Source organism: Palaemon carinicauda, unplaced genomic scaffold (assembly GCF_036898095.1).
Source record: "Palaemon carinicauda isolate YSFRI2023 unplaced genomic scaffold, ASM3689809v2 scaffold7, whole genome shotgun sequence".
NCBI lineage: Eukaryota > Metazoa > Arthropoda > Malacostraca > Decapoda > Palaemonidae > Palaemon > Palaemon carinicauda.
In genome coordinates, this window is record NW_027171982.1 from 689,485 (window position 1) to 702,500 (window position 13,016).

General features: G+C 35.7%; 1 protein-coding gene and 1 non-coding gene across 3 annotated transcripts in view; both read left to right on the top strand.

The window, feature by feature from the left end:
* The window catches only part of LOC137637386 (protein cereblon-like), an 839,981-nt gene that overhangs the window by 536,348 nt on the left and 290,617 nt on the right, over positions 1–13,016 (top strand). For both annotated transcript variants that reach the window (XM_068369600.1, XM_068369601.1), the window contains exon 6: positions 1,273–1,433. In XM_068369600.1, coding sequence (XP_068225701.1) covers positions 1,273–1,433 — 161 coding nt within the window. The remainder of the gene's footprint in view (positions 1–1,272; positions 1,434–13,016) is intronic.
* Positions 3,410–3,550, top strand: LOC137637389 (U4 spliceosomal RNA). The gene has a single exon (XR_011043605.1). It is a non-coding gene; the product is annotated as a U4 spliceosomal RNA (small nuclear RNA).

A 13,016-nucleotide genomic window follows, 5' to 3' on the forward strand; every position in this document is an offset into this window, starting at 1 on the left:
TGTTTATGGTTGTATTTCTAAGCTCGTCAAAGCATCGTCTTCTCTTCCTTTCCCTGCTTCTTTTCCTTTCCCTGCTTTTTTTGCTATCTCTAGGGAGTCATTCTCTTATTTGTAATGCCCATTTTAATGTCTATTATCTGTTATTCTCTTTATATGTCTTGCATATGTCTATTTCTTTTGCTTACATGTTAGAATATCCTATACTTTAGTTTGTTCTTGTATCCTTGTTACTCCTTCTCTCCCTCTTAGTGTTAATCCCATCAGTATTTGTTTCAGTTGTGGTTAAGTATGGAGTTTTGAATTTGTAGGTGGTAATTAATACAGTTTGTTATTTTCTCTTTCCTAATATTTAAAAAGTAAGGTAAAGTTACTGAGACTAAATTATTCAATATAGAAAATTGTTTTTCTTAATTATATCTTCGACAAAGAAAGGGGAAGGACATAGGTTAGATGGAAAGTTATTTTATATATTTTTATGTTGAGAGGCTCGTGCTTCATAGATATTAATTACTATGTTTGTGTTACACGTGAGTATCAGAATAAGTTTTATTAAAATTCTTTATTTTAGTGATGCAATGTTGTGAGACTTTCTCCCTCTAATTATACTCAGATTTAGAAATGAGTAGACATTACTCAGATATACATCAAGGAGTTATGTACCTTAACAAAGCATGTGGGTCAATCAGACCAGCGCCTTTTTTTTTTTTTTTTTTTTTTTTCAGTAATTCTAATAAGGTAACTCAAGCATTATTGATTCCTATCGTTGGGTATGACAATTTAACCATAAATATATGCAGTGTAAAGGATATTTGAGTTTCAAATAAATGATTTATCGTTCATTTGTTGCTCACTGTTCAATTTATTAATCTTTTGGGCCACTTTGCTTAGCTTGATCTTGCTTACATTTTTTGAAGATGGACTAATGTCCAGTTAAAACATTTGATGGTTATTAAGGTTGTGGGTGGCCATAATAATTCCATTGAGAAAGGCATAATCTCCTGAGAACCATTTTTGTAGAGCTAACAGGGTAAAGAATATTTGACATTGATAAAAAACCGTGGACTTCAGAGTGGAGCAGCATTTAGTGTATAATTTTGTTTGGTATTCCATTAGTATTTTCATTTTAAGACAAAAATTTCAAATGCTGTAGGGTATGATATTAATTCAAGTGTTGCATAGAGATGTTTTAAACTACAGTATATTCACAAACATTCTCTTTATTTTGGCATGTTTATTCCAATCATTTTGGCCCTATCTTTAAATATTTTACAGATGAAGTTCGTACTCCCAAGTTTTGGCATGTTAGAAGAAAAAATGCTTGGCTGACTCCGTGGCCCTCATGGGTTTATAATCAGTACGATGATCTTCTCCTGACGCGTAAAGTTATTGATGAACTTAAGAAGAGTACTATGTTACAACCTCATTTGCTCAAAGTAGGTTTGCAGTGCTTTGATAATATTACTGTTATTGAAGGTGTTTCTTTACTTTTTATTGTTCATGTTGAGGAATTGAATTATTCTGATGGAAAAGTTTGTTGCCCAAAAAGCATAGGAAATTATCATATGTTTTCAGATTAAAAATTGAGGTTTATACACAAAATTAAAATTCTGTTTTACATATTCTGTACAGTATCTGCTCAACTGGACAAACCTCAACTTCTGATCATTATTATGGTGGTTTTGGCTTGCTAACTTTTTAGGTAGGGTTCATTTGGGTAATAATTTCTTGAACTGAACAATGAATGTACAAAACAGTTTAGGTTACATGGTTACTAGTAAGATACTGAGAATGCATAAGTTTAGACTATTTTATATCGACTGTTACTTGATCAGATGTTATTACTTGAAAAGTCAGATCCCTAGAGACTTTGATAAGTTGAGGGGTTAGTGTACTTATACCATTTGATAGAATTGAAATAGCTGCTAAATAAATGGGTTTGTTAGCATAAAGCAGGTTTCCCAATTTGAGCTCACGAGCATATCTTTGCTTTCTAGTGTAATAGAAGCTTTCTTTCAATGTTGTTAAATTTGTACTACTTACCACCAACTCTTCATAAGCCTACTTCCAGATTTCCAAATTATTTCCACTTTTTTTCATTCTATATATATATATATATATATATATATATATATATATATATCATATATATATATCATATATATATATATATATATATATATATAGAGAGAGAGAGAGAGAGAGAGAGAGAGAGAGAGAGAGAGAGAGAGAGAGAGAGAGAGAGAGAGAAATTTAGTCATCGACCTACAACATATGCCACTTATGACTGTTGACTTTACAACCTCGTTTTCACTGTGATGACGTCACAAGTCTGTCGGAAATAGTACACTAACAGTATCCGTTTTTGATAGAAAATATATTAAAAAAATTTTAGTATCTGTCAAGGTCAGTATCATATGTCTGGTGGCGTCATATATGTGGCGAAGCCACGGAAAACGAGCAGGCAAATTGAGCATTTCCTTTCAATAGGCTATTGACACGTTAGTATTCCTATTATCGAAATATCGCGTAATAATACAAAGTATTTCATGAGTCTGTATCGGTTGTTATGAGTAGGCTACTACATATCGTAAATTTGACTCTACAACTAGGACTGAATATATTTTACACTAGTTTAATTTTCTTTGTTTCGTCTTTGATACTAGATGGACATTTATCTAATGAAAGTACACTGATAGAACACATGTTTTCCCAAAGTAATATTTTTTACATTATAAAAGTAAAATACTTTTGCTGGGTAATTTGGTATTTTTTCTTGCAAGAAAAACAGACAATGGTTTTATATATTTCGCTAGTCATTCTTCATCAAGTTCATATCACAGCCCACACGGCTGGTGATGTTAAATTTCGGGTGGAAAGCGAGACTCAAATTGAACGATTTCCCATCAATTCGTTACAGAGTAATTTTTTTCCCATAATCGAAACATCGAGTAAAAATACTAAGTATTTCAGTGATCTGTATCTGTTATTATGAGTAGTCTACAATACTATTTACCATAAATATAAGAAAATAACTACTGTATGTCTGGTGACGTCAAATTTTTAGCAAAAGGCTAGCGGGCCAATCGAGTGATTTCCTTTCAATACTTTACCAAGTAATATTAGTATTCCCATTATCAAAACGTCACGTAACGATACCAGGTATATCTAATAATGTCTAAAGAGAAGTCCCATACAGAGAGAAAAAGAGAGAAAGTATTCTTATGATAACTAGTAATAATAGCTATGAACGAACTGTATAAAAGCTATATCCCAAAACTTATTGGTGCTGATGTTATATTCACTATGAAGATATTTTGAATACTTAGGGGAATTATATAAACGATACTCCGTGATATTCGCATGTACGCATAATCACAATACAGTAGCGTGACCCTTGAGATCAGCTGTCAGCTTTGCGCAGTGGCAGTATCGTAACCAATGAGGGGTAACCGAAGTGCTATTATTGCTTGTTGAAAGATCAGCTGACGACTACCTTAAGTAAAACAGAAGTAATTGTTATTATTGAAATGGTCGGAAACTGAAAAATAAAATACAAACACATATGCTTAATAAATCACAATTAAATACAATAGTGTCTAAAGGAATAGGAAGACTCAATAATAAAAAAAAAAATTAAATACTGTATGAAGCTTTAAAAATGAACTACCCCTACACAAACACATACACACACACACAGAAAGAGGGAGAGAGTATTCGTATGATAACTAATAATAATGGCTAAAAAACAAACTATGAAGCCTATGATAATCGATAACATATTGGTGCTGATGTAATATTCATCATGAAGATATTTCGAATAAGTTAAGAAATTATATAAACGATACGCCTTGTTATTCTTATGTGGACATTCTCTCGATACGGTAGCTGGACCTTAAGATCAGCTGATCACAACCAATGGTAAACAAAAAATTCAGTAATTGTTGACTGTTGAAATGCTTCCGAAATTGAAAAATAGAATATAAATATGCTTTAATAGAGCTTATGATATCCCATGAATCAAGGAAATTAAATACTAATATACAGTAAGATAATAATGATGATATTACTTGCGTGATTACAGTATCATGACACAGTATAATAGATCCTCGGAACATAACTTTTTAAAGTTCGACCTACGTCCAGATCGTCCTATGACACATCTCTCGGCCAGTGTGAGATTGGCCACGCTCAGTCCCTATCTGGGTCGTATGTGTGCATATCTATCTAAATTTATCCGTTATTTTTCACAGGTCACCTACACTAATGTGCATGTGTGTTAATTATACAGTATATATATATATATATATATATATATATATATATATATATATATACTGTATATATATATATATATATATATATATATATATATATATATATATATATATATACATATATAAATATTTATATATATATATATATATATATATATATATCATTATAAATATATATATATATATATATATATATATATATATATATATGAATATAAATATATATATATATATATATATATGTATATATATATATATATATATATATATATATATATATATAGATAGATAGATAGATAGATATATATATCTATATATATATATATATATATTCCTTCATCCGTCGATTTTAATTGTCTGGGTTTACGGCACAATTTTGCAACACAACTCATCACCACCATTTCACCATTTCTTTAAATCGCTACAACACTTGCACTTGCAACTTTCAAGCGGTGGCCACTAGCCGTTTTCCCGAGAAAATCATTCATCTTCCCGCCCTTCTTTTATTACATTAAGTATAAGGTATTCACATCTACACATTCTCTAACACTGCCTATCCTCAAGGCGGAACTTTAATCCCGCAGCCACTTGCCATTCGGGAACCGCCCCAGCCCCAGCAACCAAGAATCATATAAATACATGAATAATACCTATTTAACCTCTGATTGTTTTTAGGTTCACTCAACAATGTTATACGTATTCCAGACTCAGCAAAATTGCCACAACATTTTACGTATACATTTAGCATCAACATAAGAACACATTGTTAACATCAAGTTTATTTAAAACACGTCAAAAGAAGAAATGAGGTCTGTTCAAACAGCAACAGCAAAGGAAAACAATTCTACTCATCAACTCGAGGGATGTCACGTATGCAAGGGTAAGGAGGAACACTTTTGAAAATTACCTCTTCAGGTACCACATGTATGTGTGCCTGATGATGTTCAGACACTGTGCCATTAACAATGCTTTGTATCACAACTATGTTAGACTTAACCATCTTTACTCGTTACGGACCCAAATACGCTGGCTCTAGTTTGTGTTTCCTAGGTTGTAATCATTTCAAATGCACACGATCGCCCACAAATACTTTTACCGGTGCGCTTTTGTACCGACCATCCTACTTTGAGCTGTGAATTCATTACTGTGGTATTCATTACTCTCCTCAATAGATTTAATAAATATACACGGTATTGCTCAGTTGAATAATTTGGTAATTGTTGTGAATTAATGAGTACCGTATATGGTAACACAGGATCCTGTCCATACACTAAAAAGAAAGGCGTGTCCCTGAGCGAAGCATTATTAGCAATGTTCAAAGCTAGCTCAGCTGTAGGAAGCATGGAGTATCAGTGAAGGGGGTCATCAGCCACTAAGTAATGTAAAATTCGCACTACTTCCCTATTCTGCGATTCCACTAATTCATTTGCTGAAGGCTTATATGCGGTAACTGAAAGGTGTTCAATTTTCATCAAGTCCGTGACCGATTTCACCACCTTATTTATAAACTCAAGACCATTATCACTTATCAAAATTTTCAGGCAACCAAGCCTAGTATTGAAAGAGCACAGCGCCTGGGCTAATGAATTTGCAGATTTATCTAACATTGTGTAAGTATGAGTGTACCGAGTAAATGCATCCACAAATACACATATATACTTATGTTGTGTTAACCCAGTAGGAAATGGTCCTACTACATCCATATGCACTCTATAGAATTTAATAGGAACCACAGGCCACTTTCTGGCTTCCGGTACAGTGTTTTTATGTTTTTTGAAACAGTTACAAGCATGACAACCTTTTATGTAATTCTCTATAGATTTTTTCACTTCTAACCAAAAGCAGGATTCACATGCTCTTCTTAATTTTCTATCAATCCCTAAATGCCCTGCATACGAACTTGCTTGTACAATGTGGATGGCTCGTTTAATTAAAGAGGGAGGAAGAACTACCCGTGTACAAAATTCCCTTCCCCTCTTCTCGTAAACACAATATAAGATATAATTTTCAATAAAAAATTTCTCACGGGGCACATAAAGAAATGATGGATAACTCTCGGATTCCCCTTTAATCACTGCTCGCACTTTTTTCATCCATTCCTCTTTTTTTCTGTCCCTCTCGGACTTCTTTTATGTCCCAACCTCCCAAGTCAATCAAACCTGCATCATCAGAGCATTCATTCTGGACACCCCTGGTCATGTCCTGGGTCACCCACATATATTTCTCTCTCTCTCTCTCTCTCTCTCTCTCTCTCTCTCTCTCTCTCTCTCTCTCTCTCTCTCTCTCTCTCTCTCCGCTACCATATTCTGAATGCTCATCGGGAGAATTCCCATCCCGTTCTCTATTCTCTCTATTTTCATGGGGGTCTTCAATATTTTGGTTACGTTCATTGTTCCTCTTTTGTGCCCTAGTTGTTACTCCTATTACTGCACCTCTAGAGAGAGCATCAGCACCTTGTTAGCTTTACGTTCTATGTGACAAAAACCCTTTATATTAAACTCTAACAATCTCTCAATCCATCTCACTTGACTAGAGGTCAAATCCTTTTTATAATACAAATCACGTAAGAGGCGATGATCACTTTGCAACTCAATCGACTGACCCAATAAAAACAACCGATGCCTCTCTAGAACCCAAAGAATAGCCAAAGCCTCTCGATCAAATACACTGTAATTCTTTTCTGGCCCTTTTAACGCCCGGGAGGCTAAACAAATGGGTCGCGCTCTGCCTTTATCATCTCATTGAGAAACTACTCCACCAATAGCTATGCTAATTGCATCTGTTGTCACTAAAAACGGGCGATCAAATCTAGGATATGCGAGTAATTTATTGCTAGTTAAGGCAGCTTTCAAATGGTTAAAAGCCCTTTCTTCTTCCCCTCCCCAATTTATTACTTTGTGTTTCTTTAAAGCATCTAAGGGTCTCCCTATCTCTCCAAAACCAATTTTGAATTTACGGTAATACCCAGCAAGGCCTAGAAACCCAGCAACTTTCTTAGAGGTACGTGGCCTGGGGAAATCTGTAATAGCCGTTGCTTTACTGGGGAAGGATTGGATACCTTCTGGGGTTATTATGTGACCTAAAAACTCGACCTGTTTACAGAAAAATTTGTACTTCGACAAATTTATTTTCATACCATTACGTTGCAATGCTTCTAAAACTTTCCTTGTAATTATGATATCATCTAAATGAACAAGAACATTATGGCCAATTAAGGGCGACAAAACACCATCATTACTCTAGAGAAATTACTTGGAGCATTTTTAACACCGAAAGGAAGAAAATTAAATTGAAATAATTGATCGTTAGCTATAAATGCCGTTTTACATTTACCGTCTTCCTGAATGGGTGTTTGATAGTATCCTGACTAAAAATCAACAGTTGTAAAATATTTGCTATCGTGTACTTTCACAAGTAATTCTTCGATCGAGGGCAATGGAAATGCATAATCCTTAGTGACTGCATTCAACTTCCTATAATCCCCACACAATCCTACCGAGCCATCCTTTTTCCTAACATCAACAATTGGAGAAGCCCAGGGGATTCACTCTCCTCGATTATCCCTTGTTCCCTTAATTTATTAATTTCCCTTTCTATCTCTCCCTGGAAGTGAATAGGTACCTTATAAGGCCTTTACCTGATCGGCTCCGCCTGCCCAGTTTCACTGCTAAAGGGAAATCGATCAATCCTCCCAGGTGGTTCATCTTCAATTGCAATTACATCGGAATAATTATTGACAATGTAGCTTAACTACAGGCTGATATTCTGGCGGACATAATTTCCGCGCTTGCATAATCAAATTCTGAGTGCGTTCGTCTTTGCGGGGTAGAGTTGTGGCTCCCAACATCCCATTATAAGCAATTTCACTTAACTCTAATTCACACACAGATTCACCTCCTAAAACAACTTTTTTTTTGACAAATTAACTATCGTTATATCAGTTCTGTTCTCTTTAATGTCTGTCAAGCCCTCTAATATCTTATGGGCCCAATTGTCATGGGGATTAACAACTACCTTGGTTCCTTCCGCAAGAGGGTGACACGAGGTCACAGATATGCTCGTAAGGGTCTGGAGAGACAACACTTCTCCTCTCTCAGGTACAATGGTTACCCTACTTAAATGTCTCTCTGAGCTAACACAACTTTCTCAGGTACAGCGGTTACCCTACTTAAATGTCTCTCTGAGCTAACACACGCACTTACTGTCTCATGACTTTCTATTGACAAAATGTACCCTCCTGCTTTTACTGTTATTGTATCTTTTCCCCAAAAAAAACAAATTTGATTATTAGAGATAGAATCTATTCCTAAGATAGCCTTAATTTCTGGAATTCCCAAGGTGGGCAAGACAAAAAGATCATGTGTAAACTTCACAGACCCCACCTTGAATTTGATGATTGTTGTATGGTTTATGTGTAGTTTATTTCCTCCCGGCGTGTCAAGAACAATCTATGCCGCTGGCTGTAGTGGATTTCATGAGAATCTTTTTTCAATCAATGAAACACTGGCTCCTGTGTCAATCAGCGCTCGAATGGATTTATCTTGCAGGTCGATCCTAACTGCAAACATTCCTAGACGGCCATTACAAGATATGGGGCACGGGGTAATGACCTCAGCTGCAATGCCGCTGCCCCCTAGTGCTGCGGGGGTGAGGTCGGGATTACCAATGGAGGTCCCAGTGCCTGCTCTGTCACGTCTGTCGTCACAGCTTCCTCGGCTACTGCTTGTGATGTCATGCGGGGAGTCATCGAACTCCCTCGTCTCCCCCTTCCTCTATTTCCTTTTCCTTGGGTGTTGGGTGGTCTGGAGGTGTGCGTGTGCTACAGCCCGCCCGTCCTGGGCATTTTTTGCTGAGCACTCTCGAGATAGATGACCGTAGTCCTGACAACTGTAACAGCGGGGCGATCCTTGGTTGGGGCACTCCACTCGTCGGTGCCCTTCTCCCCCACAGTGCCAACCATTGATGACTGCTAATCTGCTGACTGCATTCCCCCTTACCTCTCTTCGGGGGTCGACTGCCTCTCATGGCTGCCAACTTCTCGGAAGCGGCCCCGTTATTCCCAGACCTTTTTTCTTCTGGCAATCTGTCTAAAATGTTTTGTATCGCACTCACTACATCAGCTAACGAGCGATTGTCATCGAACAAATAACCACATAAATACGGGTTTACTAATCTACGAATATGTTTACGAGCAATTGCCTTTTTATCACCTTCTGGGAGATTGGCACTCCGGGTAGCAAACGAATCGCAATCCCGAAAATGCGAGTTGCAAAACTAAGAACGGATTCACCTTCCCGTATTTTGGGTTTGTAATTTTCTTTTAGATCTCCCTTTCTCGCATCAGGCAAGGCATACTTCTCAATTAAACGTCATTTTATTTCAGTATAACCTCCTAAACTGTCTTGTGGCCAACATTATCCCCATTGCCAGAGCATCTTGCAGCAATCTAATTACTTGAATAGCTTTTTCTCTTTCCGACTACCCACATGTAGCTACTTCAAAGTCTCTCAAAAACACTTTAATCGATTGAAACCCTTCATTAGGGCATTGATCATCAAAAGGCCTAACACTTGCCTGGAGTTCTGACAACTTCCGAACTACGATTTGCGTATCTTCACTCGGCTGTGCATGTGTACTTTCACTTGTGTGCATTTGAACTTCGTCCTTGTACGTTGAATATGCTGTGGTTGCGCCCCGCTTCTGTTCTCGTTCCACCAACAGTCTGTTTATTAACTGTTGCAAGTTATCTAACTTATTTTCCAATTCTTGCGTTCTAATTTCCTGTCTATATTCTTCATCGGCAACGCTATATCCCACTGCTGCTTCGTTCTCATCTCCTGCATTCTTTAACTTTTATTTCACCGGCTCTAAGAACAACTTCACTCACAGCATACACAAAAGACGTATTTTTTACACCTGACACCAATATGACCCATGTAGACGGATAATGAGACATCGGAATATGGGTTTTCTTCATTTATTACAAAAGGTTCGTTCGTAAGTACACTATACACAACTACCCTCTCAGGCGAGGGACTTGCCAACTCGAGCGCCCACTAGCAACTAAAACTCCATTCCCTTCGCTACCAAATTGCAACCTCTGCAATAATAAGCTGAGACATAGATTTATGTTGAATACTCATGAATATTTAGTTCATTTACCTTGTACATGACGTCTTTGCATACATGAATTAGGACATACATATATATATATATATATATATATATATATATATGTATGTATATATACATATATATATATGTATATATATATATATATATATATATATATATATATATATATATATATATATAAGGGGCTAGCGTTCGATCCCAAGTATGAGGTAGAAATTTATTTCTATTTGAACACGATGTTGTGTTGATATTTATCCATATATATATATATATATATATATATATATATATATACATATATATATATATATATATATATATATATATATATACATACATATATATATGTGTATATATATATATATATATATATATATATATATATATATATATATATACACACACACACATATATGCATATATATATGTGTGTGTATATTATATATATATATATATATATATATATATATATATACATATATATACAGTACATATATATATATATATATATATATATATATATATATATATATATTTTGATAACCTACAACCCTAGTTGGAAAACCTGGATGCTATAAGCCCAGGGACCCCAACAGGTAAAATAGCCCAGTAAGGAAAGGAAAGAAGGAAAAAGTAAATATTTCAAGAACAGCAACAACACTAAAATAAATACTTCCCATATAAACTATAAAAAACTTAACAAAACAAGAGGAAACGAAATTAGATAGAATAGTGTGCTCGATTGTACCCTCAAGTAAGAGAACTCTAACCCAAGACAGTGGAAAACCATGGTACAGAAGCTATGGCACTACCCAAGACTAGAGAACAATGGTTTGATTTTGGAGTGTCCTTCTCCTAGAGGAGCTGCTTACCATAGCTATAGAGTCTCTTCTACCCTTACCAAGAGGAAAGTTGCCACTGAACAATTACAGTGCAGTAGTTAACCCTTTGAGTGAAGAAGAATTATTTGGTAATCCCAGTGTTGTCAGGTGTATGAGGACAGAAGAAAATCTGTAACGAATAGGCCAGACTATTCAGTGTATGTGTAGGCAAAAGGAAAGTGCACCATGACCAGAGAGAAGGGTCCAATGTAGTACTGTCTGGCTAGTCAAAGGACCCCATAACTCTCTAGCGGTAGTATCTCAACTTATATATATATATATATATATGTATATAAGGGATTTTGACGTAGGAAAAATATAATTTTGGGTGAGATAACCATGTCGTCCTGATGGAAGTTCCTTCTGGCAACTTCTACAGTATAATATTTCTGCGATTGATTTGACAAGAGAATTTCCGTCAGGTATCACGGGGTTCCAACCCCCGAAAACGACTATCCGAAGATATCGTGTATAATCAGGGATGTATCTTCAGATAACCATATATATCTGCACTTCATACAGACCTTACCCAGTCTAATCCACTAAGGGGAAGGATAAATAAGGAGCCGTTACACATCCTGTCACCTTTGAGTGCCCCTATATGTTCCTTCTTCTCATTCCATGTTGCCTCTGAGCTACTATGAAATAGAAGCCTCCAACGAGCAAAGGGGCTGGGAAAAGTAGGACGTAACGGGTGGGCCATGAGGACAACATGGCTATCTCACCCAAAAATAGATTTTTCCTACATCAAAATCCATTTTTGGGGCTCGAGCCATGTCGTCCTGATGGAAGTAGAGAATTATTTATACTCAGTGTGAGGCTTCTCCATGGAAAAAACCTGCCATAAATGGTGGCTCACCCATGATGAAGTATAATCATAAATTTCTACCTTAAAAAGAATCCAAAATGAATTTGATTTGGTAAATATAATAGAGTTTTAAGGGGAAGGATCTATGCCCCTCTATCCACCATCCCTGTGGTGGAGAACACTCCCTGTATCATTTGTGAAGAACACATATTACCAGTATCCTGAGAGTAGTGAGCAACCATTGAAGAACTAATACTCATCGTTAAATAGATTCTTAATGTGCAGCGTTGGTAGAAATTGACTATAGTATGCTAAGTTTAATTCTACAAGGAATTAAGTCTAGCAATAAAATCATCCAACATTATATCAGTTTCATTAGACCATCTATTTGAGAAAATTTTAATATAGTATATATGAACAGCATTGTGATCTACCAGTGTACCCTAAAATATATACCTGATAAAATTCTTTACCTAAGTAATCATGAGGGGAGACAAGATGATAGATCCCCGAACTCCTTAAGAAAGAGATTTTAATTTAAAGAATATTGCCATATATGGCTAAATGCAAAATACAGTGTCAAACCCAACCTAAGAAACTGAATTATATTAAACTTAGTTCTAAAATAGGAATAGTATGCTCACATAGGTACACTTATAAAATTTAGAGAAACCAAATTGAATCCTGAATTTTAAAATATTTGAAATTGTTTAATGTAGATCATGAAGCAAAAACCGACAGTTTACTTATTAAAGAAAATAAGCTGGAAGAATGCTCAAGGACGCACTTGAGGGCTACGTTGTTGCAGCACGTGTTATAACATTATCTGCTGCTACCACAAAATGACGAACTTCATCCAATTGCTTCATATAATGCTTGAAGAACACCCTGGTGAACTTCCAACCAGGATAAGCTTGT